The 27,161-nt window shown below is 30.1% G+C and overlaps 3 protein-coding genes and 1 long non-coding RNA gene across 12 annotated transcripts in view; 2 read left to right on the top strand and 2 right to left on the bottom strand.

The window, feature by feature from the left end:
- The first annotated feature begins 969 nt into the window (after nucleotides 1-969).
- Nucleotides 970-5,163, top strand: LOC148235443 (uncharacterized). The gene is made up of 2 exons (XR_015809528.1): nucleotides 970-1,340; nucleotides 4,987-5,163. It is a non-coding gene; the product is annotated as an uncharacterized LOC148235443 (long non-coding RNA).
- Nucleotides 3,488-5,495, bottom strand: LOC148235442 (uncharacterized). The gene is made up of 2 exons (XM_088185679.1): nucleotides 5,396-5,495; nucleotides 3,488-5,238 (listed from the first exon to the last, which is right to left on the bottom strand). The coding sequence occupies exons 1-2, from the start codon at nucleotides 5,409-5,411 to the stop codon at nucleotides 3,800-3,802; spliced, it is 1,455 nt and encodes a 484-aa protein (XP_088041805.1). The 5' UTR covers nucleotides 5,412-5,495; the 3' UTR covers nucleotides 3,488-3,799.
- Nucleotides 5,496-6,174: 679 nt separating this feature from the next.
- Nucleotides 6,175-6,841, top strand: LOC148235441 (transcription and mRNA export factor ENY2-like). The gene is made up of 2 exons (XM_088186993.1): nucleotides 6,175-6,319; nucleotides 6,446-6,841. The coding sequence occupies exons 1-2, from the start codon at nucleotides 6,264-6,266 to the stop codon at nucleotides 6,663-6,665; spliced, it is 276 nt and encodes a 91-aa protein (XP_088043119.1). The 5' UTR covers nucleotides 6,175-6,263; the 3' UTR covers nucleotides 6,666-6,841.
- An 887-nt stretch (nucleotides 6,842-7,728) lies between these two features.
- The window catches only part of CalpA (calpain A), a 41,074-nt gene continuing 21,641 nt past the window's right edge, over nucleotides 7,729-27,161 (bottom strand). For 3 of the 9 annotated variants that reach the window (XM_088186971.1, XM_088186972.1, XM_088186973.1), the window contains exons 3-18: nucleotides 18,968-19,144; nucleotides 17,972-18,090; nucleotides 17,828-17,896; nucleotides 17,624-17,758; nucleotides 17,392-17,560; nucleotides 17,149-17,330; nucleotides 16,978-17,091; nucleotides 16,386-16,492; nucleotides 16,019-16,319; nucleotides 15,846-15,953; nucleotides 15,363-15,405; nucleotides 15,151-15,286; nucleotides 10,093-10,220; nucleotides 9,893-10,014; nucleotides 9,192-9,265; nucleotides 7,729-8,467 (exon numbers count right to left, since the gene is read on the bottom strand). In XM_088186971.1, coding sequence (XP_088043097.1) covers nucleotides 8,379-8,467; nucleotides 9,192-9,265; nucleotides 9,893-10,014; nucleotides 10,093-10,220; nucleotides 15,151-15,286; nucleotides 15,363-15,405; nucleotides 15,846-15,953; nucleotides 16,019-16,319; nucleotides 16,386-16,492; nucleotides 16,978-17,091; nucleotides 17,149-17,330; nucleotides 17,392-17,560; nucleotides 17,624-17,758; nucleotides 17,828-17,896; nucleotides 17,972-18,090; nucleotides 18,968-19,144 — 2,073 coding nt within the window. In that variant the 3' untranslated portion in view covers nucleotides 7,729-8,378. Of the gene's footprint in view, nucleotides 8,468-8,835; nucleotides 8,933-9,191; nucleotides 9,266-9,892; nucleotides 10,015-10,092; nucleotides 10,221-11,744; nucleotides 11,946-15,150; nucleotides 15,287-15,362; nucleotides 15,406-15,845; nucleotides 15,954-16,018; nucleotides 16,320-16,385; nucleotides 16,493-16,977; nucleotides 17,092-17,148; nucleotides 17,331-17,391; nucleotides 17,561-17,623; nucleotides 17,759-17,827; nucleotides 17,897-17,971; nucleotides 18,091-18,967; nucleotides 19,145-19,218; nucleotides 19,768-27,161 lie in introns of those variants that run through there. The other 6 variants (XM_088186969.1, XM_088186970.1, XM_088186966.1 and 3 more) reach the window with 5 other exon arrangements.

Below are 27,161 nucleotides of genomic sequence, written 5' to 3'. Positions count from 1 at the left end.
TGTCGATTCTAGGTAAAAACATAAATAATCAAAAGGAATAGTATAAAATTTAGATTAATTTATTTACCTACATTAATTCAATTACTACTTATAACATTCTACCATCTGTCATAAACTTTTGAATACCACTAGAGTGAAATGCTTGGGAGAAGATTCAGTTACTAGTTTTATTATTATTTAAGGAGCAAGGAGCGCCAGAGAATTATCTGGATGTTTTAAAATATGCACGTTGAACTCGTTAATTACAAACCTACAATTTAGCATTGATCATACAATATTTTGAAATAAAAAATATAAACAGTCGATTATCATGTGTAAGTACATTGCTATATTTTACATTTCATCAGAGAGTATGTTATTATGTGTACATACATATAAAATATATTATTAAATAATACAATAAGTGAAAATCGAATAAAGCATATCTAAACCGAATTTTGACTAATAGAAGAACACAAAAAACAATTATCACATCTGAGAAGTCAAAAATCCATGTCAAAAGCAATAATCGTGTCGGCGCCGTTACCGAGCGTTCCCACTGCGACGGCGACGGCACGATTTTATTGTTTTTAACGTGGATTCTTAGCAGGGACGTCATTTAAAGAGGAGGCAGGTGGTGAATTTGTCACTTTATTCAGCCAGAATAATGCATATCATTTAATTGAGTGGCCAACTTTTGCCCCCTCCGAGAGAAAGCTTTGACCAATAAAACTATGAAATAATATGTATATCAATAAAAATGAATTGAATCAGATTTTTTGGATCGTTATGTGTGTAAAATACATATTTATCCCGCGTATAAATTCTAGTAAATGTAATTATATCTCTTAAAATAAGAAACATTTTTTATATCTTAGTTTGGCAAATTTAAATATTATTATAATAATATAATTAAAATAGATATATAAAGGCAATTAGAACACGTTTTACTCGCTTTATAGGTAAATTCAAAGGTTACCTCAAGTGCAGGAAGAAAATATAATTTACAGTTAATTAGAGACACCTGTTGTTGTGAATTTAAATTAGTATTTTATTTTATATAAAAATGTTTTATTATTGTAACAAATAGTATTATACAATTTAAAAGCGTTTGTCGATAATATTTTATCTAGAAACCAAAATAACATGCTTTGATATAATTTGATTAGTGGTTCTATGATTGGCTAAATTAATTTATTATATTTTAGTATCTATTTTTGTTCATAGATGTCGATTTAAAAATATATTTAATTCTATAAAATATGCTAATTTTGAAGCAGTTCATAAATATTTACGATTAGATTATGTAATAAAAGATCTTACTCTCTGTACGCAGTAACAAAGACTAAATACAAAAACAGGTTAGATGCAGAAGATAACATTCGTTTACAAATCTCAACAATTACTTCGAATATAAATATGCTTTGTGATATAAAATTGCATTAATGATATTTTTTTATTTTAATTTGTGATACTTTGTATTATTTTGTGCTTGTAAATATTTGTGTATTAATTTGTTTTGAATTAACGTGTTTCATAAAAAATGAAGTTTTATTTCGTACTTCTTTTTTCATTTTCTAAACCAATGTTTCTAAAAGAATAGAGGGTAGTCTACCTTCGCAGCTCGTAATAAGTGAAAGAATGTTTAGGTGGAACTTAAGTAGATAACCAAAGCTTGAGAAACACTGTATTAAATTTGTATCTAAAGTTATGGTTCTTTTAAGAATATTATAAACTAGAAGGGTTCCAAAGGCTGTGGAAGTTTGAATATCTCTGTTTTAGTGTATCGAATTCACACTTATTACAAAAAAATCGTATGTACAATCCGCAAAAAATAAGTATAACTGTGTAGAAAAAAAATTAAAGCCTTTTTGACCGTTTTACTATTTTCACTGAGATTTTTAAAGACTCGTATTTTTCGGGTCAGAATTTTAGTATGGTTGTGGTCAAAATTTATATTACAAAGGTTAGAATGTATATTAAATGATAAGAATTATTTTGACAGATGGTCGGAATATTTTTTTTAAATCAGTATTTATTACGATTCATTGGACAGTATTTATAATGAATACCCAGTATTTATATACTATGAGCTGTATTTTAAACTCAAGGTCAGTTTTATATTGACAGATGATTAGCATAATAATACATGGACATTATCGAGGTATTTTAGGGTTGGGCTCGCAACATTGTCAAATATCAACACATCAAGCTAAGCGTGCTTTCCGCCGCCGTTCTGTCATTATTCCCGCTTCGTTCGTCACTTTGAATACCTTTGCGTTCGACATATAATTAAATAGATGCGTTGGGAGTTATTCGTGGGGTGTTTACTATTCTAACCAACGCTCACACCTAACCTGTCCAACAGTTTTATTATGAACGAAATGATAACGAAACTATTTGATATTTATACTGATAGTTAATAAAATTCTAACAGAGATTTGATTTTTATTCTGACTCAAAATTGATTTAAATTCTGACCATTAAATTTGTTGCCTTTTTTAAACAAAGTTATGATTTTTATGTATCCATTTTTTATATAAAAAAACATTATTTTTTAAATCTTATTCAATTTTAATTTATATTATTAATCATTCGTTACCTTTCTCTAGAATTCTTAACTAGAGCTACGTTTTTCTTTAATTTTGATAAGTTTCCATTTTGAAACTAGATGGCGGTTCAGGCTGACTTACAAACTTGACTAAAATATTAAAAGTAGCTATTTTTACTACTACTACTATTTTTATAACTGTGTCCCCAAAAACCGTTTAATCCTATATGAATTTAAAAAATATTTTAAAATTTGTAATACAATGAATTTGTATTATAATGGTTTTCGTAGATTTTGAAACGTGATTGTGGATTAAGTTATTTAACAAACTTAGTGCAGATTTTTACAAGATCTATTAAAAAAACAATTATTATGTCGATATAATTAAAACAATAGAGTTACCGTGTACTCAATCTTTATCATATTTTTCTTTTTTATCTAAAATATTTACTAGTCAAGACAAGAAAACACGATGGCGGATCAAGCTTCTTAACGAACTTAGTAGATTCTTACAAGATTTATTTTTAAAAAAGTGATGTGTCGATATAATTTAAACTGCAGCAATTATCTTCTCAAAAAAAAAAATTTCTCAATAATTTTTTTAAAGGAGTTACGAATTTTTTACTTTTAATAAAAACAACCATTTTTAAACAAGATAACGGATCAAGCTGATTAAGGTAAAGTTTTAAGTTTTGTCGATTGAATAATTAGAAAAGGAAATTTTCTGGTGAAAGTAAATATATGATACTTAAATTTTTTAAAGGCTTTCTTTAATAGTTATATTACTTGATAAATTTTCTTAAAAGCAAACATATCACTTATAAAGTTATAATGCACAACTGATATCACATAAAAATATTTTCTTGGAAACCTTTCTAATTATTTTATTAATCATTATTATAGTAGATGAAAATAAGTATGATATATAAAAATGATGATAATGTATATAACTAAATCAAACTTTTAATTTCAATTTATTTTAAAATAAGATAATAGTCACTACAATATAATAAAAAATCTTATACCAAATCAATACAAATACTTTACACATTCACAAATTTTGTTGCGTTTCGATGTGCTAGCTTTATTGAAAAGAAACTATAATAATATATTTAATTATATAACATTTCAATTAATTATTTCGAGCACAATATGGCACATTTATAATTACATATAAACGATAAAAAAATCATAATTTTTGGTTAGCCTATATATACACACAATCTATATAACTTGAGCTACTTCTGAACACCATCACGGTATAACATTTTATTTTTCATTTTTAACGTTAGATTCTTTCAGTTGAGATGCGATGATAACTTCCATAGTTGATGTTTCTTCCACGCTTTTTTTAACTCTCTTGCTAGTGACGCGCTTCTTCTTGTCTATGAGCTTTTTATGTGATTTAATATGCAAGTTTAACTTGTCGCTCCTAGTGAATTCCATCGTACAGCCCAAGAGCAATCTAAACGGACATTGTATCCTCTTATTGGGCTGATGTATCTTAATATGACGCATCAGCATATCTCTTCTTTTGAATTTATAATCGCAAACGGAGCAAACGAACGATTTTTCATCCGAGTGTGTCGAAAGATGTGATTTTAAATAATGCTTAGTTCTAAAAGAAGAGTTGCAAACGTCGCACTTATAAGATTTGTTATCGTGTAAAGATAGATGTCTACGTAACGATTTCTCAGTCGTGAATGACTTTTCGCATTGGGGACACGAATTAGAATGATTGGCCGTCGACAGATGATAAGTCAAATGGAAGTGTTTCTTAAAAACAGATCCACAGTATATACAAGAATACTTTCCGGACGTTTTAGACTTTTGCGTTTTCTTTTGAATGTGATCCTGTTGATGGGCCGACATGTCTTGCAACGAAGTCAAGACTGTCGAGCAAATATGACAGTGATACTCGACTGTTTCGTGATCGTTTTTAATGTGAGCTATCAGCGAATCTAAATCTGGATAAGTAGCCGAGCATTTTTTTTGGATGCATTTATAAACTTTCTCGTGACCGTGCTCTTTACGATGCACTTTCAACTTATAGTAATCCGGCAAGATTAAATTGCAAAATATACATTTAAAACCTAAATCTCGTCCGACTGCTTTTTCAGGAAGAGTTTTACTGAAACCGTCAGGCCATACTTTATGCGACAACATATGCTTTTTAGCGTTAGAATTTTGAGCAAACGTTTTACCGCATATTAAACATTGAAACGGTCTTTCTACGTGCGATTTAAGATGGAGATAAAAATTAAACTTTTTCTTAAACTGTCGTTGACACACCGAACAAGTGAATGAACTTTGTTCCACTTCAGGAGCCACGTACTCAACGGGAGCTTGAGCAACCTCGACGCGATAGCTCTGAACTACATTAGGATCGACAATCGTTTTATAATTTATTAAACTCTCATTCACATTGGATGATACATATATTTCGTTGGTTTCAGCGCTAGTATTATCCGAGTTCCAGACCCAAATCTGATTATGAGGCTCATCCAGAGTGACCATGTTGACTTCATTCTTCAAGACTATTTGAGGAGGACGCGCGAATTGCTGAGTGGCGTGGTCTTTTTTATGAGACACAAACTCGACGAATGAATTGAAATTTAATTTACATCTGCCACAGTGAAATATATCGCCGTGATCTTCAATCGGTATGTTCTCAATGAACGGTTGAAATTCCGACACTTCCGCAACGACTGAAATAAAAAATATCACAATAAATATAAATATTTTACTTAAACATAGTACATATTGTAATGATCATAATATATAAAAATTTAGTGTGTTAAATTATTCATATTACATAACAATATAAACAATTCATTATGAAGTATTATTTATAATATTTATTACTATTTGTATGATCCATTTTTGCATTGACAGCTATATACTTCGTTCGCGGTTCATTTGACAGCTAACCCACTGTGATTTTTCTTTTTAGTGTTGCTACTATAAAAAAATATCTTACAAGAAAATAATAAGAAAAAAGGTTTGACAGCTCAATTGTAACTGCAAAATCTACAATTTCACACAGGGCAACAGTCCCAAAAGTGCCGGCAATTATGCTAAATGGGAGCGCCATTTAATTATATTTAATATTTAACACTGGATCGATATCTCCTCGATTCTTCAAAAAAGTTTTCAGAGATGGTATTTGAACAATATTTTCTAAATTACCCAAACAAAAATTTCAAAATGGTTTTTAAGCAAAATTTTTCGTAGCTGCCTTTTTTCAGTTCTCTTATGAAAAAAATCCGGGATGCTAAACATTTTTGGGCCGGCTCTGCGTTTGCGGACAAGGAGATGACAATATCTGTTCTCATGTATCCTTTACCGGGCCAGAAGAATTTTAGTCAAAAGTCATTAAGTGATCATCATTTATAAAAATTAAAAAATAAATCAGCACTCGGTTCGGATAACGAATTTTTTTCACGATTCGTAACTTATAATACTAAATAAGGCAAAATACTTTAATTTATAGAAACGGCATTTTATGAACGACCGGGTCGCACATAAAATCCCCATTTGGTAAACTGTTGTTTATTGTTTCTACATGTTTAATTTGATTAATATAAAAAGTAAAATAAGAAAAAAAATTGAAATGTATTTAAAATTTTCATAATAGCTAATTTTTTAGTAGGTTTGTTAGAACCGAAACAAAGAATATGTTATTGGCCGATGTTTGCTTTGTTGCGACCAATAGCTTTGAACGCTTGTCAAAATGACACTCAATACTGTTGCCAATCAACGTTTGATACTTACCGGAGATAGAGAAAGGTAAATTTGATGAAATTTGAGCAAATAACCGCCATTGTAAAATATTCAATTGATTTAAAGAATATATTTTTGCATAACCTAAAAATAATTTTGAATTTATTAATTATTTACTTTTACCGCTAATAGATTTAAAGAGCTGCTACGCAGAAGACTGGTAGAATGCGGATGGAGAGACCAAGTGCAGCTGATGTGCCGGGAAGTCGTCAAAGAGAACGAGGGAGGCACCGTCAGCATCGACACTTTAGTGAATAGTGTGACACCGAGGGCGAGAACGTTAGTGCCGGATCCGGTGAAAAAAGAACTATTACAAAAGATCAAAAACCACCTACTTGCACATAAAGATTAATAACGCGAATGACTTCATTTTAAACACTACACTCGTATATAATTTACTTTCTTCACTTGTGATGTATATCTCATAAATTAACATTATATGTTTATAAGATTAATTTTAACTGTGTATTTTTAGTGTATATTTTACAATTTTGAGCAAAATTTAATATAACTTTAATTAATTTGAAACAGTGTATTTATTTTATGTCGTTAATATGGAATAACAGAAAACAATGACTATCGCAGCTTTGAAATATTTTTTGACATTTTTAGTATGCTAAGTAGCATTTAGTGGTTTATAAATAAATCGCTACTTCAATGCTATAATAAACCACCAAAGTGTAAATTCACCAAATAGGATAAAAAATATATGGGATTATTTTTCTAAAGAATGTCTAAATTCAAGATATTCACTTGAGAAAACAGTATGTTACAACTTAGTATGTAACAAATATAGTGGAAAATTTTAGTATAATAAAAAATAAAATACTAAACTGATTTTGCTAATTGTTTGAATTACTCCACAATAATTCGATTACCTTGTTAGCATCATTGCATTTAATAACCTTGAAATGATGATTGCATTTAGGCCACTCAACGTCTATTTTGCGGCTAGTTCAATATAGAGGGTATCAAATTTAATATTCTGTAACTGATCCATGATGATAATATTGTTATACTGGTAATAACTAAACTGCTATAGTGTCCCCCAATATTTGATTTCAGCCCAAAAAGGATCAATGTGATTTACATATATCTTCTGTTTGAAAATAATTCAAGAATAGATAATTTATCTACAGAAAAAGTACCATAACATCCCACAAAAATGACAAATTTTTAACAGCATAGTTGCTATTTATAATTATTGTCATATCGAAATTACTTTCCTTTGCTATTTTATATAAAAATTCAATGTTTTTAATATATTAAAATCGTTATGTTTATCTGATAAAATTGAGAAACGATAGTTGTAATATTGAAAAATAAAAGCAAACGCAAAATTGCTCTATCTTCACCCATTCTAGTATACAGAGAAAGCTCTTGTAGTTACATAATTAATAATAAATCAAAAAACATTTCGGATTGTAAATATAAATATTTTTTTAATTTTTAAAGTACATCTTATTCAATATAAAAAGAATATTCACAACACAAATAGCCACATTGTAAGCATAACGAACAGTTATATTTTTTTCACATTCATACAGAGATTCAGTATATAATTTGTGCTCGGTAAAATACGATTATAGCATAAAATGCAACAAATATAACATATATAAAATTTATATATGTAAAAAAAATAACTGCATTTTAATTATTATTTATATATATCACGAAAATTAGGCTTGTGTGAAATGAACACAATTAATCTATGAATATAGGCACTATGTTAATTTTAAACATTTTCCCCCAAAAATTTGAACAAATTAAGCTTTTATAACACAAGCTTCAAAAGAGTGACATTGTTAATATTTTTTTTACAAATACTTCCAAAATTAATAAATTAGTAATTGTAATATAACATTTATTAAATTATTTATATTAATGAGTAATACATATATATATTTCTCCTCAACTCACAATTTGCAATACATCGACGATAACGATTCGCTCAACTTTACAATAATATACAATACAACGATAACATTTTTAAGGCATTCATGAAAATTTGGACATAAAATAAAATACTGTTGTGACCTTAAAATATTTTTAAAACGATTTTAAATTAAGAATAGACGGTTCTCCTCAGCCAATCTTCCAGAGTGAATGTAGCAGTTGTAGAGCGGGGCGAATTCGCTTTGTCATGAAATGAGTCTGAAAATTACATGATAAAATTAATATTTTTTTTCTTTACAACAATATACTCTAGCATATAAATTTAATCAATTTCATATAATTAATATATCGATCATGATTGAATTTAATGGCTTGGTATATGTTACTCGAATTAGTTTGTTAGTACACATTTTATTGGTGTTATACAAATGAGGTTCCCTTTTTTTCGATCGAGTGAAATGATCCAACGATGGCGTAAACGTTGGATTATCTCTCTCAATTTGAGGAAAGCCGCAATAGACATCATATTGCAATAGTGAATTGAGCCAAGCGTTCGTATTAATCGAGGAAAGCTAGCCCTATTTAAACAATTAGTGACGGTGATCGATTGTCTATTGTTTCAATACTTGTAATGGTGATTTCATCACTCGTCGTTTCTGTCGTCACTTCAAGAATCCCAGTATTGCAAATCTCTCTCGAGGTTCTCCAGCGGTTCGTTCTTCTCTACAATTTGGATAAGAGGATTTGTTGAGGTGGGATAGAAAGAAATAATAATTATAAAACGTACGTACAAAATTAAGCCATGCTATATTAACGTTAAAGCCAAATCTAACTTATCTATTATATTATATCATTTAAGCTATAGTCAAAAAAAATATATAAAATGTTTCTCTAACGAAAAGTAAAAACTGCATTTCTTTTAAATTAAGCAATAAAAAAAGCTATAAAACTGTAACTTAAAATAAATTTTATATTCATTTACCGATCATAGTCTTCAAGCGAACAGCACACATGATAAAATCATCGAAAGCTATAAATCCATCACGAGAACCATATCTGAAATAAAAATGATATATTAGGTTGAATATTTACCACTGTAACTTTTAATATATATTTACATTATTATTTTTAAGTTGTTAATTAAAAATTAAAAATCCAAAAATTTTTTTTAAATTTTCCAAAAAATGTTTTTGTTTGTTACATGTGTGAACTAATTTTCCCGCGGACGTATATATACGCTAGTTATGATCTCGCGATTGAAAAATTATAATAACGAAATTTTCCAGAGACGAAATTGCTTGTATATATAATAGGTCATATAAAACTAAGTTGTAAAGCACTTCCTACGTCACGATGTATTTTTTTAGGCAACAAATTAGTCGGTCAGAACTTAAATCAACTTTGGGTTAGAATAAAATCAAATCTCGTTTAGAATAAAAATAGTATATGGATATAAATTAATGCTAAATTAATAAAATTGTTCTTTTATTATTTTTTAATAATTTTCTGTTAATTTAAAAAAAAACTTATTTTACATGTTTTTTTTATTTTTATAGTATTTTTTAGAAAAATACGGCTAATTTTTTTTGTTTGATCTCAAGACTTAAAACAAACAAAAAAAAAAGCAAAACATTTGTATCGGGTACATGTAATATAAAATAAAATAAGATAAAACACACATACCTATGAGCCAAAATATTCAGAATATGGTTGTTGAGTGTATATCCTGATGAATGAAGAGCATCACGGAGGCTAGAAGCTGGTATTTTACCAGTACCGCTTGGATCGTATAGTTTGAAGACGGCCTAAAAGTTGATATAAAACATACATTGAAACACCGTTCATTAGAATATATCATAACACTGTTGAAAAACTATACAAACCCTCCATTTACGAATGTCCAACCAGAGAGATTTGAACTCATCGAATCCAAGCTTGCCTGAGCCGTCGTTATCTAACATTGCGACCATTGAACGGCACACGTCTTTAGAGAATCCTTGACCGCGAGTTTCTAAAAAAAGTACAATATGAATTAGGATGGAATCATTATTTATGCTGCAGACAACATTGCAAAAGCGACATTCACGTCAATGAGAGATCGTCAATATGCTTTTTATGTGAATAAAACTAAATGGTTTACATGCAATTTGTATAATATATAAAATAGATCAAAAAATAAAATTATTGATTGTATAATAAATATTCATGTGAAAGTATCTCTTGATCTATTTGTATATATTATACACAAATAAATAAATATATAGAATATAAATAAATGATTCGGAGATGTCTTACGGCAATAGTCGTCTCATAAATTATTTAAATGTACGCCAATAGACGACTATTACCGTTCCGAAATATTTCATTAAAGTATATATTAATCAATAAAGGATCTAAAAAATATATATTTGTGTATATACACACACACTTCAATAGATATTTGAAGAAAAATTCAGTTTCATAGGCATTATAGAGTAGCATATAATTTCACTAGCGCCTATCAGTAAAATTATATGTTCACTAGTGGAAATATATATCAACCGGTGAAAATCTATTCTGATATGATTTCACTGAAACAGTGAAATTATATTTATACTAGTGAAAATATAACTTATATATTTGTTTGTATCAAACATGAGGTGTGGAAGAGTAATCGTCTAAACTTACATGGCAATAGCAAGGGTAGGAATCATGTTCACGTCTAAAGTGAACTATCTAAAACTTACTGTTGTAATTCATTCTAATAAATTCATTACAAAAAATATTTTAAAATATGGTACATCTGATCTAATACCAACAAGAAATTACCACACTGTGTGAAATTAGGGTTAGATTGTCCTGCACATATCTGAATCAATTTGTTTTTAATTTAATTTTCTCGAATTATAAATATGTCACATGTGTATTAGGGTCTCTCACTATTTTAACTAAGGTGTGAGAAAATTATTAAGTTCTTTGGACATATGTCAAGAAGGAAAAGCGATAATATAGAAAGACTTGTTTTGACACATGAGCAGGAATAATCAGTATCCGGCGGAGCTGATTCACTAAATAGAAACCAATTGTATGAATCCATAGTGATGAAGTTTTAATTCTGCTAAAATGACTTTCAAACTATTAAAGTTTCAAGTTAAGAACTAATAACTTTCACATAAACAAATAAGATATTGAAGTGTGTATACATTCTTTTAGATCCACTGTAGATGATATAAACAATGATATTACATGATTTATAGTGTTAGTAGTGCATTAGTACATTAACTTATATAACTAAACATTGTGCTTTAAACAAAAACATTTTGACAATCTCTCAGTGTTACATATAGAACAATTACAATTCACAAAACGTGTATGGTCACATTTTGACAATTTAGCAAAATTATGTATATAGCTCATGATTAACGATTCACACTCGAGACGTTCAAATTATTAAGCAAATTTGAACATCTATTGATATGATAATTATTCATCTGAAAGTAATGTATAAAGTATGAGGTCCGAGATGAAGCGCAGAACCCTCGTCTCCTCTTTCTACCTGGTTGGTTCAGTTGGACGGCTTCGGGTCCAGTTTGATCCTGAGGGTCCAAGTTGATGCCGATCTCTTTGCAGATGGGCGTGCATATGGCACAAACTATTTGTTCTAGGAACCCTCTCTCTTGTTGCGGTGCACCGGGCGCGACAGTCCCACCGGGGCCCGGCCCTCCTCTTCCTCCGTCGGCCGCTTGCGGTCCAAGTTCTATTGCAGGAGACAACAGGATATTGAGGAAATGCGATATGAGCGATTTGATGACCATACAATAATTAATAATCTGTCCTGAATTCTGAGAAAATTCATGGATACAACAATATCAAAAATATAAATCAAATAGAGCTTAATCTAATACTTCAAATATAATATAGACATAGATTACTTGATTAGTATTTTTACCATTTATGGTAATCATTAGCTAAAAAGTGGTTTAGTAACAATTTTAATCTAAGAGTAATTTCTCAGAATTTAGAGCAAATTTCTACCGAAAAGCAAACCTGAATATTATCCTAGTTATATTCTCAATTTTAAGGGATAATTAACACATAATTAACTATGTTCAAACTTAAGAATAATAAATAACACTTATGAGGTACTGTTTTGTGCAAATTGTCGTTATTAATTTAGTCATAATAATGTGATACAAATAGTTTAAAAACAATTAATAAAATAAATTAACACATTACCGGTGGAAAGCCAATTAATTGGCTTTAGTTGGTTAAGCCAATTTTTTGGCTTTACGTCTAAATTTATTTTAAAGTGTGTTGTATTTAATGCATTTATTTTTTAACAACTGCTTTACATTGTCAAATAAAAAATTTGTTATTTAGCTGAAATTTTTTTTTAAATATTGTTACTTGTAAAACAGCGCAATTATAAATTCAGGCAAAAATCGTCCCCTCTTTGAGCAATAGCCAGTAGTGGCGGACCCATCAGTAATGTGTTAATTATATAGCAAATAAAAAAAGTATTTAAATATTATAAATTCTAATTTTAACTATTTTTAACCACTTGACTGCCATGCAACGATATAATATATAATAAGAATACTAACAATGATATTTTCTATAAAATATGTGTATCAGGTTTCCCCATCAGTCTTTGCATTTTTTTTTTCTTACATCTGCAAAAACGTATTACTTTTAATAAATCAACGATAATTTCGCTATTCTTTCGGTGTTTGTTAATAATAGTTGTATCAATGATGCTATTTAGTAACGGTATATTCTTTGTTTCGATATTTTCAACCCTAAATCAACAATGGCAGTGGAGATAAAAAAATTTGCAGTTAAGTTATATTATACTTTATGAGTTTCAACTGTCATAATTCGACAATAGCAGTTAAAACCATCTGTAATGCAATGGTTAGGGATGCCATTAAATTTAGAAAATTTCAAATGTAGTTCTAAAAATTTCGTTTCGGGAAATATGACATTGAATATCTCCTTAGAGGTTGTTAGTGAGGATATTAAGGCTGCCATCAAAGCAGGTCCAAGATAAATGATACAGAAGCTAGCACAAAAGCGCAACTAGTCGCCTTAATTCCCTATAATGAGCATCATTTTATTCTCCGCTTCTGCTTTCAAGCAATATCGTCGTTTTCATAGTTCTAAGCCATGGAGATATCGATTTTTCAACAAATAAAATTAAAAAAAAATATTTTCAGTTCTACTAATAGTGAAGGTAAATTTTTGTTCCAATACCGGTATTAAAAATTATTAAAAATAATGAAAATATTAACCTAATCTCATATATCAAATAAAAAAAAAAAAAAAGGAAAAACTAATCTCATATATCTATAAATTCAGCTAATTCTTAAAATTAAGCTTTATGAAAATCAACTTAAATTTATTTTATATTACATTAAGCCCTAAATAATCAATAGTATGTACAAATTTTCACCCCACTAGTAGGACAAAAGTATGTTTTTAATAACAGTTAAAAAATAATTTATTTCATAATATAATAGTTTGAAGATCATAAGACATAAATTTTAACCCTTTAATTGCCGAGCCTTTTAAGATATCTAAATATCAATGTATTACATAATAAAAATATGCTATTTTCTCCTTAAGCTTAACAAAAAAATGTGTTCTTCCTATTCTTACTATGATAACCACAAATCCGGCTATTTTTGTCAAAGTAACAAAAAACAATCTATCAGATTTTGGCTACCAATGAATTAATATTTCTCCCATTTTATGCTTTGAAATGTTATTAATAACTCCATTACGTGACAATTACCATCTTTACACAGTATAAATATCATAGCATGGCAGCTAAAGGGTTACTAATTGCCTCCTTTAGGATTAAGAGTAGAATTTATTAAGCAATCCATTTGCTAACCAAGCGTGATATTTTTTAAATATATATATGATACATAATATGCACTTATGCTAGTGCTCCCACCCTTTGCTAATTTATACCGTTAACCCTATGGTATTTGATTTTATTATTTTATTGTTTTTACAATATTATGCTTGTTTTCTATAGTCAAACCAGTATAAATAAGTGGTAAGCGGTTGTACTAAAAGTAGTGCAAAAGTTTTAAAAAAATGAATATATGCTTGCGTCCTCATCTTTTGCTAATTTATACTGGTTTTTATTTGTTTACCTTTTTCTCCTTATATATATATTTTTAATAGACTCATTTAGTGATGACAGTATTCTTTCAATACATTAATATATTAAATAAAAACAAAATATTTTACGACGCTATAAAGTTATACTTGTAAACTTTACAATAAATGAGCGATGAATAATTCTTGAAATTATGCCAATTTTTGCGAAAAATAAAAGTTCTGATACAACAAAATCCTAGCAATGTGACCATGAAACTAAAACATTAAATCAATTTAATTAAAATTAAAAAAATAACAACGATGCAACTTAGATTGAACAAAAATTGTAAATTAATAACACAATGTTTTACATTTTAAAATATAGTATAATTAGACATATGAAAATAACGTTAATTCATTAGTGCATTAAATTAATTATGACTTGAAACTAATCATAAAGCATGTCTAAATCTATAAGATAACTAATGATAAAATTGTTTAATGGCAAACTACAACCAAGCAAAAATGTTAATGTCGACAATAATTAGTAAAATGTTAATGGTTTGAGTTTCATGTGGTCACATTACTTCAATCGAAGTAGTATTTATGATTCAAGATTTTCAATAGAAGTGTGGTTTGTAAATGACAGATTGAAGCTATGCAACTTATTGAAAATCGCAACCAGTCTTTCACCCAAATGAGACTATTATCTAAAATTTAAACTATGTAGTTTAATGTGATAACGAGCAACAAAACAACAAAATACAACTTCGGTCAAGAGACAGACATGAAAGTAAGCCAAACGATACAAAAAAACAGATAACAATAAACAGAAAAAAGTTAATACTAACCACCACGCATCGAATAATCGAGGATCTCCTTTAGCTCCAACCAATCGACTTCTTCGTCGTCGCCAGCCAACTTCAGGAAGAATTGTCTAACTGGATCTTCAGGCTCTGATGGCAGTGTAGGAAGCTCATCCTTGACCTAAATCAATGAAATATAATTGTAAATAATTTAAAAGTACAATAGTATCAAGGTTTGAAGGGTTAAATATACGAACCCTATCGTCAATAGCTCCCATTCCGATATCTTCATCGTTCTCTCTGCAATAAAGAATGATTATTAACGTTGATCTATATAATATATAACAAAATCTATTTCGGCTGAAACAAAATCTCTAATTTTTTTAATGCTGTCAATGTAACATAGATTGCCCCAATACTTTACTGTATTGAAAATAAAACATTACAACTAGAAATAAACATTAAAAAAGAAGCCTCCAAATTCTGTGAATCAGAATCACATAAGAGATTACAGTATCGTCTTGTATTTCTTTAGTACTCGTGATTAAAATGAGTCTTTAAGATGTGATTTTGGCGAAGAATACTCCGATTATCTTGGACATCAAAAAGAACCGATCTGTCAATTTTTAAGGAGCTCAAAATCGAGGATATTCCATCAAAAATATTTATAGAGAATACTCCAGACACTATTACAAGTTAAATAAAATTGTTTAGTCACTAGTTTTTGAGCAAACACTTACTCAACAGTGCTCATTTTCTCCGTGAACACACGCAGCAAGAATTCGCCTTCTTCGTTAGAGTCAAATGTACTCGGAATAATGCAGTACTGGCCAGGAGGAAGTTTAAAACTGAAATAATATATCAATTATCATAAGATCTTTGTGGTTTACCGAGATAAGACCTATAAACTTACCGGCAGCTGACTTCTCGCAAGTTGATGAATGACGGGCTTCTAGCTACTGAAGCGTTGTACTTGAAGAAATCCATTGGCAGCGGTTTAGGACCGTTTGGATTCTGCTTATATAAAGCGAAACCGATAGTCAAGCAGTCCAAACCGACGGAGCGCTGCGAACGTCTGTTCTTCTGCATCAACGCCACAATAACTGTGCATAGATTTTGATCGTCGTCTTCATCAGGATCGGTCAGAATGAGAGTGTATTGAGGATTCTGCCAGAACGTGTTCAAGTTATTCCTGCAACCTCCAGCAGTTACACCTAAAAGAAATGAAATTATTATTTATGCAATGTAAATAAAATATTTTATAAGCTTTTCAGTCTTACCTCTGACCCATTCTCCTTCAAAAACGCTCATCTCCCATTTCTTGTTGCAGCCGGATGGAGTCTCATCGGGATCCAATGAATCAGGGTTCAAGTTACAGATTTCAACCCTATATTTTAATAAAATGATATAGTTTCACATACCAAATTTTGCGCGCCATTTCAAGATTTGTTAATATGTAGAGGGCACCTATTTATGCCATATTTTAAAAAATATTATGATTCAATAAATTCAAGTGATTTACAGCCTTAAATTATACTAAATAACCATATTATTAGGCTCAAAGGTTATGGCACCTTAAGGTATCTAATGAGTATTGTTACTAATTTTCTCAGTTGCACTTTAGGACCCTGAGAAATATAGTCACATATCCAATGGCCCGGACTAATTTTTGCATATATTACTACACTTTAGGGCATAATCAAAACTAAGACACCCTCATTGAAAAAGAGGCACATTACTTAAATCGATTTTTTTTTAATTCAAAATTAATAATATTATGTATCATTAATTTTAGGTAAGGTTATACTCTTTCTGAAGAACAGATTTTTGAGTAACTTTTCTTAATCAGATTAATTTTATATTTATATTTACCTTGTGAAATGATTCAGGAAATCTTTATGAGACATCCAAAATTCACCGTCTTCGTCGAAATTCAAGCCAATCTCTTCCTTTTCAGATTCAGGTATAAAGCGCCATTCGGGTGATCTGTAATAAACATAAGTTAAAATATATATAAGAGCAATTAGTTCGCAAAAAACTTACTTATCACTCCAAGGTCCGTTCCACTCGGCTTCGTTACCCCATGGATTCCTCAATCTCAACAATGGAATCTTTCCCCTACGTCCGGGTGTTTCAATATCGACATGGCACACACGAGTAATACTATAAGCATGTCCTCTAATCAAACCTTGTGGTGTTTCAGCTTCCAAAACACCCGGATCAGGCTGTGAAATAACAATGTATTAAAATTTCAGTTATAAATAATGTAAATAATTTTGAAAATACCTCAATACTGCATCCCATTAGGGAGCTACGTTGATATCCTTGCGATAATATAGCAAAAAGATTTGGAGGTGCTTCGCTCATCTCGTACATCTCGGTGACTCCGCCAGTAAAATCCTCCATAGCTTCACAGGTAGATCCGCCTTTGAGCGCCTCATAAGATCCGTGAAGTCTAAACAGATTCAACATTAATACATGTTTATAATAATTAATGCACTTATATGAAGAAGCTCACTTGGCATAGGCTTTTTCGAATAAGGCACTCCAGAATTCGTTTTGTTCGGTCGAGTGCAAGAAGACGAGCTTTCCACGGTACGTCGGAAGACGATCGTCGATAACGACATCAACCCACTTTCCATACTGCCAGAATCTGTGGTAAGAGCATTGTTATTATGGCATGCCTCAAAATTAAGTATATAAATTAGATTTGATTAATCACCGGAAATGGAAGATGCCGGCGTAATCTTCATCGAAACTTTGATCATCGGGGACGATCTGGAAGAACAATCTACAAAAAAAAATTTAGTTGTTATTACATATTTATATATAGAAGTTAATTATTTATAAGAGGATTAATAATTACTTTCGATGGAGAGTTAGATTGGCAGCGGCTGCTAAAAGCCAACAATCACCGAGTTCTCCTTGTTGGATGTCAAATCTGCTGAAGCCTTCGACGAACAGTTGAGGATTACTAGCAATTTCCTATGAACATTATTTTATTTAAGACATTAGAATAGATAAAATTTCAATGGAAATAATATTGAAGTATCAACATACAATGAAGATTTGTATAGTTGGATCAACACTATATTAAAAATATCCTTCATTGAAGTTCTCAACTCAGAACTCACAGAAAATGTCTTCCAGATTTAAAGCTTATGAATGATTTTACCCAAATTAGATTCGGGATGGCTTAAAGTTCAATGATAAAGGTAATCAAGATTTATATAGTTAGATTTTTTATTTTCTACATATATCGGAGTTGAAACATGGATTAACCCTTTGGTTGCCGAGCCTTTTAGGATTAATATCTAAATACCGATTTAATACATAGTAAAAATATATATTCATGTTCAGAAAAAATGTTCTTCTCACCAGAAGCACATATCCTACAGTCTATTAAAAATATATGTAATTCTTTGTGCAATGATAACGTTGGATCTGGATCAATATATCGGATTTTGTCAAACAAAGGGTTAAAAATAGAGATGTAATGGAACAATGTATTTGTGATGTGGTGTTGAAAAACAAATTCGGACTTATTTCAAGTTTGAAATATTTAATGCCGTATTATTTTAAAATTAAAGTAAATAGTCTTGATAACTTTTATTGTTAACATAAAAATATATGTATATGTATGAACCGTATTTTTTAATTCTTGATAACTATGGATATATATGCATTGATTTATGTAATTCCATGAGTCAGAATAGCTTATGATAAGATTACAATATTTAAATCAATAAAAAATCTAACTATCTTATCATTTCAAGTATATACAAGATAATATTGATGCAATACTCAAAATATATTTATTTTAAAAGCAATTAAACTTACATAGATATATAAATAGGCTTACCGATGGTCTGAGCCATTCAAAGTGCCTGTCGGGCCTTTGGCTGAAATACAAGCTCCTGTCGTTTGGTGGAAAGTCGTGGTCTTCAAACAGCCTTCCTTCGGCTAAGCACTGTGAACGCAGCTCTTGAAAATCTTGAATTTCCTTCGTGCTCTTATAACCAGATCCGCGCTCTCCGAGCTGAAAAAAGCACAAAAGAAATTACATCCCAATCAATTTGATCAAACCACGGGGAGCAAAACTATCAAACGAACCCTGTAAACCCTCTCACCATCACTTTTAAACAAAGGTTTCAACGGACTACTTGATCCAACGTTGTAATTAACAGTAGCTTGCTTAAACCTGCACATTGGCGATGTTACCGTTTTAACACTAGGCACTACCTTATGGGGTGCTGTCCTTCCCGGACCCGCACCGTTTCGTATCTTATCCCTCATGTAAGTGAACCACGTTTGATAGTTGGAAGTTTTGCTCACTTCGTTCACACCTTTACTATCCCCGTCTATATAACCAAAGCTGTCATTTCTATCCAAGAGAGCAATTCCGCTCTTTTTTAAATTCGCAGCATTTTTGGCATTGTATGGTTCGTCTATGTACAACGAATTGAACGTAAAGTTCATGATTGATCTAGTCTCTTTCGGGTGACCCATGAAAGCCACTCTGTTGTACGTCTTCCTGTCCGTTTTTACACAAGGTTCTTCTATCGATTGCATCTTTGCGAAACTGCCAGGAAATATGAACTTTTTTATAGTTAAACATATGTTATGTTTGTTATCGGACATCTTGTGTTATAATATATGCTCCGGTTGTACAAAAAACGTATCAAGCATCGGCTGTCTGACTAATACTGAACGTTGTAAATTAAATCCCCGTAGGACAGAAAAAATAAAAGAGTCTGGCAGAGATACACAGAGATCTCTAAAAATAAAGTAGAATTATAAATTGCTTTCCGGTATAATAACACAATTTGCGTAAATTATAAAAATTTATTATTCAATATTATGTATATAGATAAAGTATTAAAAAATAGCATTTATACTATTTTTAGAAATAATGTTTATTTAATGATAATGCTAAAAAATTATCAAAGCGATACTTATAAATTTTTCAACAAAACAAACCAAACAAAAATATTAATCAACCTGCATTTTTATATTGAACAAATTTATAAGAAAACTAACCGTATTTTTTCAGCAAACATAATAATTAAAATTAAATTAAAATGTTATAATTATTGATACTAAGTTAATGTTTTACATTACAAGATTGCTAATTGATACATTTTTGATATTTTATCGAAAAAATAGTCTCAAATGTAGAATGGACGCCAACGTATTCTCATAAAATTCGTATTCCGTCACCCCTCTGATTCTAAACCTCAATATTAAATAATACATTTTTATTTTAAAATATGTAAGAAATCAGTTTTTTATATTATTTTAATGTATAGCAATTAAACCCCTATACGAATATTTTTTTAAAACTTGCAAAAAAATTGGCGCACTCCGGTGATGTACACTCAGTGTACACATGTTAAGAATAATAATTAAAATTGAATAAACACGAACATTACTACGAAATAATCGTTACATTAGTCAAAGTAAATAGACAATTTAAGAAATCGTAAATGTATTGAAAATTACAATTAAACATGGTCATCTTTTTTATGGTAGGGATGGCTGGCGAAGTGAAAACAAAAGCAGGTATTTCATACACGAAATTATTTCTACTATTTATACATTTTTATCTCCATTTTGACATATTTTTAGGCAAATATTAGGTGTAGAATATTAGCAATTATTAAGCCTCAATAATGGTATTTAAATAAAAAATTATCGCAGAATAAAATTATACTCATTGTGGGGGAATAACCTAAGTAGTTTTATCAGGGTAGCAAATCAAAGTAGAATAATATTACATCTTTTACTCCAAGATAACTGAAATAGCGATCCACCCTACCTATGCGAAAAATCCCATCGACCGATATTTTATGTTTGATATTTTTCGTATTTTTATATATTTATTTATTTATTTTATTAAATCTTCCGTTGTAACCCAACAGGCGTAAGCCTAATGCGTTACAACGGGGTAAATTTTAACAACCTGAGTAAGTCAATCTGATATATATATAGACTGAAAGTTTGGGAATCGGTGTCATTACTTTTAACATGAGTAAAAATAAATAAGTATCACCTCAATCACAAATATCACAATCGTCAATTATATAAGTCTGTTTTTAAAAATATATATCGCATTTCGAACAAACAGATTTCGTTTCTTATAATGTACTTTCGGATAATCGTTACTGACATCAAATAATGAGTAATATATTTTATAGGAATAAATTGGCAAGTGGTGCTCTGGCCCCTGATTTAAATATTTATGAGGCACCCAGAAGCGGTCAATCAAAGACGATGGTCTCCTAGATTTATTGTTCAAAAAGAAAAAGATTTGGCGCCCGTATTTTCGATAATATTTTTTTTTATAATTAATGAGAGTGTTTTAATTAACACTTTACCTACCGCTCACGCCAATTGGCGTCCTGAGTGTGCCGAAAGTTAAACACCGCAGACGCCAATTGGCGTCCTGTGTATGTTTTCGTTTCCATGTCAAATTAAAAATATATGTTTAGTGTTTTATTTGCTTTTTTTTTAAGGGATGACTAAATAAATGTATGAATTTTCATTTTATTTTAATTTTTTTTTTTTTTAATTATATTTAGACAAATGCGAAGGTTTTATAAATATATTTTATATTTCTTTCATCAGGCAGTTTCACTACCAGACAAACTTATGTATCTTTTGATGTGGTCCGAATATTTTAACCAATTTTTCTAGACATGTTATAAATGTAACAATGCATCAATTCAAGCCATTATTAAGTGGTTCTCAACATGTGGTTCGCCGGAAATAGAAATTAATTATTACATTTCCTTATTATTAGATTTTAAAATTGATTGATGATTTTAAAATTATAAAAGCAAGTAATCTAAGAATTTAAATAAAAATAATTTAAATTGAGTTAACCAGCGGTTCTCAAACTTTTTTAAATTTCTAAAATCTTTTATCCAGCACACTTTTTTTTCGGACGGTGTAAAAAAAGAAAAAATATGATATTTTATACACAAACATATAAATATGTATATTTAAAAATAATTTATGGGGTAAATGGGTTTATTTAGAAATAAAGTCAAATTACATAAAATTTAAAAATACGATGTACATAATATATATAAAAAGTACAAGACACTAAAAATTTATCATATCATTAACCATTAGATAGTATTGGATTACTGAGAATCTCAAGATTGTCAGATTAGTAAGATTCTATTGTATTTTTTTCTATCCTGTTATAAGGAAATTCCAACATATTTTTTGTGAGTAAATATTATCTCCCGTCAGATAATACTGGCTTACTGGAAATACCGAATCTCAGTGACACATTATTTTAGAAAGTGGGAATTTTTTCGAGTTATTATTTTTGAATTATTAGCACGATACACATAACAACTTATGGATAAGAATTAAGTTTAAGTTATACTATCGTGTGAAGTGCATCTGGTTTTCGTGTGCTCGAGTGAATATTCGAAAAATATTACGAACTGTTTATAAAACTTTTTTTTTTTAGTTAGATACGAGTGTAGAATCTACGTGAAAATAATTACAGTTTATGTTATTTAATATAGTGTTAAATATATATAGATATTCCAAGTGACAATGAAAATTATAGTGATAGTGATTCAGACTCCTCTGTTCATGAAAGAAATCGTCCACATGCTATGATGCTCATGAGCAATGAGGAAGATGAACAAGAAAAATATTTAGAAGACACTTTACAAGACACAAAACTTTATTGAAGATGACTTGTTTCCCGTTATTGCAGAAGAAACGAATAGACACCATAATCAACACATCAACAGATACAAACTGCAAATAAAATCTAAAAAATGGGTGGATGTAACGGTACCAGAATTAAAAAATTGGTTTGAGTTGATATTGCTAATGGGCCTGGTAAAAAAAGGCTCATTACACCTGTATTAGACAATACATCCACTAATAGGAACCTTGATATTTACAAAAACCATGAGTAGAAATAGGGTTTATCAAATATTACGTTACCTGCGTTTTTCCAATAATAAAAATGTTCCTGATAATGTAGGATTACTGTTCAAAGTACAAAAAATAATTGATTATTTCTCCGAAGGATTAAAAAATATGTACAAACCAAGCCAAAACATATCTCTGGATGAGGGTATGATCCCATGGTGTGGAAGATTAAATTTTCACGTATACAACCCCAGTAAGCTCACAAAGTACGGTATAGTGATAAGAATGGTATGTGAATTAGTGTCAGGATACATATCGAAATTAAAAATATATTCAGGACCTGGAATTTTGTTACAAGATTCAATATCACATCTAACATCAGACAATAAATACAAATGGCATCATCTTTATATGGACGATTTTTATAACAGTGTTGAAATAGCAAAAAAAAAATATATATGAAAAAAAATAGAATCTGTGGTACCATAAAGAAGAATCGGGTTTTACCAGAATATCTGAAAAATGCAAAATTACGAATATTTGAAACCAAATATAAACGATATGGGGTAATATTGTTGCAATTGCGAAAAACAGTAAAAAATCGAGACACTTTAAACTTTCATTATATAACTAGTTATTGTGAAAAGTGATTTACACGTGAAAGACAATGTAAATTATTTGTGTTTGTGCTTGGAAAATTTCACATTACGATGGAGTAAATTACAACGGTTAGTGAATATTTTATTGCAAATGAATTATATATCAGTAAACTCGTATTAGTAAAAATGTCACAATACAAAAGAAAAGTTTGCTTGCAAAAAGTTTTTACAAATTTAAAAAAGTTTGAGAACCGCTGGGTAACTCAATTTAAATTATTTTTATTAAAATTTCTAGGTATTTCGTTTTTATAATTTTAAAATCAAGATAATCATTTTAAAAATCTAATAATAAGGAAAAGTAATAATTATTTTTTATTTCCGGCGAACCACATGTTGAGAACCATCTGATAATAACTTGAATTGATGCATTGATACATTTATAACATGTCTAGAAAAATTCAACGAAATATTCGGACCGTATCAAAAGATACATAAATTTAAATAAAAAAGGTAAAATTCGCGAAGTTTTGCGAAAAGGTGCCGGTATTTAGCGTAAGTCTGGTAGTGAAACTGCCGGTCGATAAAGTGTTAATATAATTTGTAATTAAAATATTGAATTTATCGAAATAATTCGAATTTTTTGGTTTTGCTAATCAATAAACATGGAATATCATCATAAAACATTATTTTTCAGTCAATTAATTAAAATAATAATAATAATGACAATACCGGTATTCACTGTTTTTCTCTCGGTAATACCGGTATTATTGCAATCCCTAATCTTGGCGTATTGGCGTATAAATAAACATTTTTATCGACTCATACATGAGAATTAATCGGCCAATATTATTTTTTAATTACTTAATTCGCCATTCTCCAAGCGCAAAAATATTTTTTTTTTATACTTTCATTTTTGTGGTGCTTTATATGTGGCCGGGCCTAGCTAATGATTACTGTAATTATGAACCTTCTGGGAGAGATGTGTTATACAACGGAGAAAGCTGATTTCAGACTTGCATAAAAAATAAGCTGTACTCTCTTTTATAAATATATATAAAACAGAATAGCGAACTTTAATTAATAGGGCAAATTATTTTAGAATTAGATTCGGATCTAGAACTAATATAATTTAAATGAATGTGAATTAATTATTTATTTATTTTTTAGATTAAATTAAGACCATCGTGGCCTAACAGGTTACCCCAATGCGCCACGATGGTCGAAAACAAATTTTAAATTTATAAAACAAAAAACGTATATATACATAAATATAACAATACTTAAACATAACAAAAAATTATAAAATATTAAAATTAAATGATACAAACTGGATCAGATCCTCGTAGCTAACATTAAATAAGTCAATATGACGTAATGCCAGCGTATTAAGGAGCCGGATGGCCACAGCTATAGGCGAGTCGGCAAGTACGAATGTCCTAGCCTTAACGGCCATCAAAAGAGGTCTCGATCGTGATTCTCGAAAATGTTCCGGAACCCAAAACTGGAATTCCTCGAGAATAGCTGGATTGTCGACAGCACCTTTTAGTACTTTGAAAAAATGCTTAGCGACATACAGCTTTCTGCGAGAATTCAGCGAATCATATCCCAACGCTCCTAAAAGAAAGGCGCTGGGATATAAGTACGGATAATAACCAAATGTCCTTTTGTAAAGGTATCTTAAATACCTTTTTTGAATTTTTTCCACTAAAAGGGAATATTTGGCTATTCGGGGATTCCAAATTATAGATCCCGATTCAAGAATGCTACGACCTAAGGTGTCGTAGAGGATTCGAATAACTGACGGATCGTCAAAGTGAAAGGCATTCCTCATAACAAATCCGAGCATCTTGGAAGATTTATCACAGACGTCGTGTATGTGTAGAGAGAACCTCCATTTGCTCTCGAAAGTGATTCCGAGATCTTTAGTGGAAGTTTATTTAGTCAAAATGTTACCACCGAGATGGTAAAATAAGCTGATGGCGAACGAGATCGAGAAAATGACACAGTATGGCACTTTCCGACACTAAAGGGCAGACGGTTAATGGAAGCCCATCTCCACAGAGTCTAAATCCCTTTGTAGAGAGAAGGAGTCCACAACAGATCGAATGCATTTATATAATTTTAAATCATCTGCGTACAGAAGAAAACTTGAATTTTTAATTGCTGTATTTATGTCATTAATAAATAACACAAAAAGCAGAGGTCCCATATTGGATCCTTGAGGAACCCCCGAAGGGGTAAAATATTCTTTTGACAATCGTCCACCATAGGTTACAAGCTGTCTACGATTGCTTAAATAACTCGAGAATAACCGAGTTAAATTATCTGAGCAACCGAGGTTCGACAATTTTTTTAATAATAACCTATGACAAACTTTGTCGAAGGCTTTCTCAAAATCTGTATACACGACGTCTACTTGAATTCCCGCATCGAGAGAAGTTGTCACCATTTTGGTGAACGACAGAAGGTTAGTAACAGAGGAACGGGCAGGACTAAACCCGTGCTGTTGGTCTAACAAAACTTGCCGATAAAATATTATATTATATAATATAGTGTAACATAATACCTTTAATCAAATAAAGATAAGGATATTTTTCAATAGATAAAGTATACGTCTTTTCATATATTGTACATTATATTTTATCTAAAATACTTATTTTTAAGGTTACGTTGATAAATCACATGAACACTAAACCATTTAGTATGCGAATTATTTAATTCTGTGCAAAAATATGATGGTAGTTAGACATAAAAACGCTATGTATTTTACGGAATATAAGGGTGCAGAAATTCAAGATCATAACTGAGCTTTTTTTATTATTGAAAAAATATTTTATACAAATAAAACAGATTTTGATTACAATAAATCTGCTACATAAATAAGAAGCACTGCGATAGAAATAAACATCTAATTAAAATAAAACAACAAATAAACATCTGAGCTTTCGCACGTTTACCACGCTTGAAAACAATGAAAACACACCGTCCAGATTTGGCACCACAGACCTCTTGGCAAGCTTTTCCGGCGGTCAAAAACCGAGACCTTTAAATTTTGGAACTTGACTAAAACTGAAAGGCGACGATGATGGGTTGGGCGTTTTATTGCCGGTAGAGAAAATAAAAGTGAGCAAAAACGGGGGCCCGTCCCTAAAATCGGACCTTGGGGCCTTGACACGCTGAACTTTAGGGAATAATCGGCAAAGTCGATGACATTTAAAAAGCTAAAGAGTACTACGATAGTATGAAGAACACTGGAAGAATTCTAATAAAAGAAAATCAATAGCAAATCATATCGTAATGGATATGTTCAAGGATTTCGACGGCAGAGGTGGACGCGAGGTTATCGTCTTGTGATTTCTATATCTAATTGCTTTCTTGTCACGTGTATAAAGAGAAATGCCAAATAATTGATAACGTTCAGGAGTCCACGAAGCAATAACAATATGTAAAATGATTTTGCTTATTGGAAGCAATTGACATTAAGTAACAGAATCATTTATACCGCGATAGACCTCGATTAATTTATGTGAAAGGTTCAATAAACGATTAATT

The sequence above is a fragment of the Plectrocnemia conspersa genome, unplaced genomic scaffold, assembly GCF_051122295.1.
Source record: "Plectrocnemia conspersa isolate PC_06_02 unplaced genomic scaffold, ASM5112229v1 ptg000005l, whole genome shotgun sequence".
NCBI lineage: Eukaryota > Metazoa > Arthropoda > Insecta > Trichoptera > Polycentropodidae > Plectrocnemia > Plectrocnemia conspersa.
The sequence above is the reverse complement of the archived record's forward strand: the minus strand, read 5'-3'. Positions and strand labels throughout refer to the sequence as shown.

Excerpts from the sequence above, each read along its gene's own strand:
- LOC148235441 (XM_088186993.1), top strand. The coding sequence starts at position 6,264 with ATGACACTCAATACTGTTGCCAATCAACGTTTGATACTTACCGGAGAT. Across the intron at positions 6,320-6,445 it reads CTTACCGGAGATAGAGAAAG|ATTTAAAGAGCTGCTACGCA; the intron begins GTAAATTTGATG and ends TACCGCTAATAG.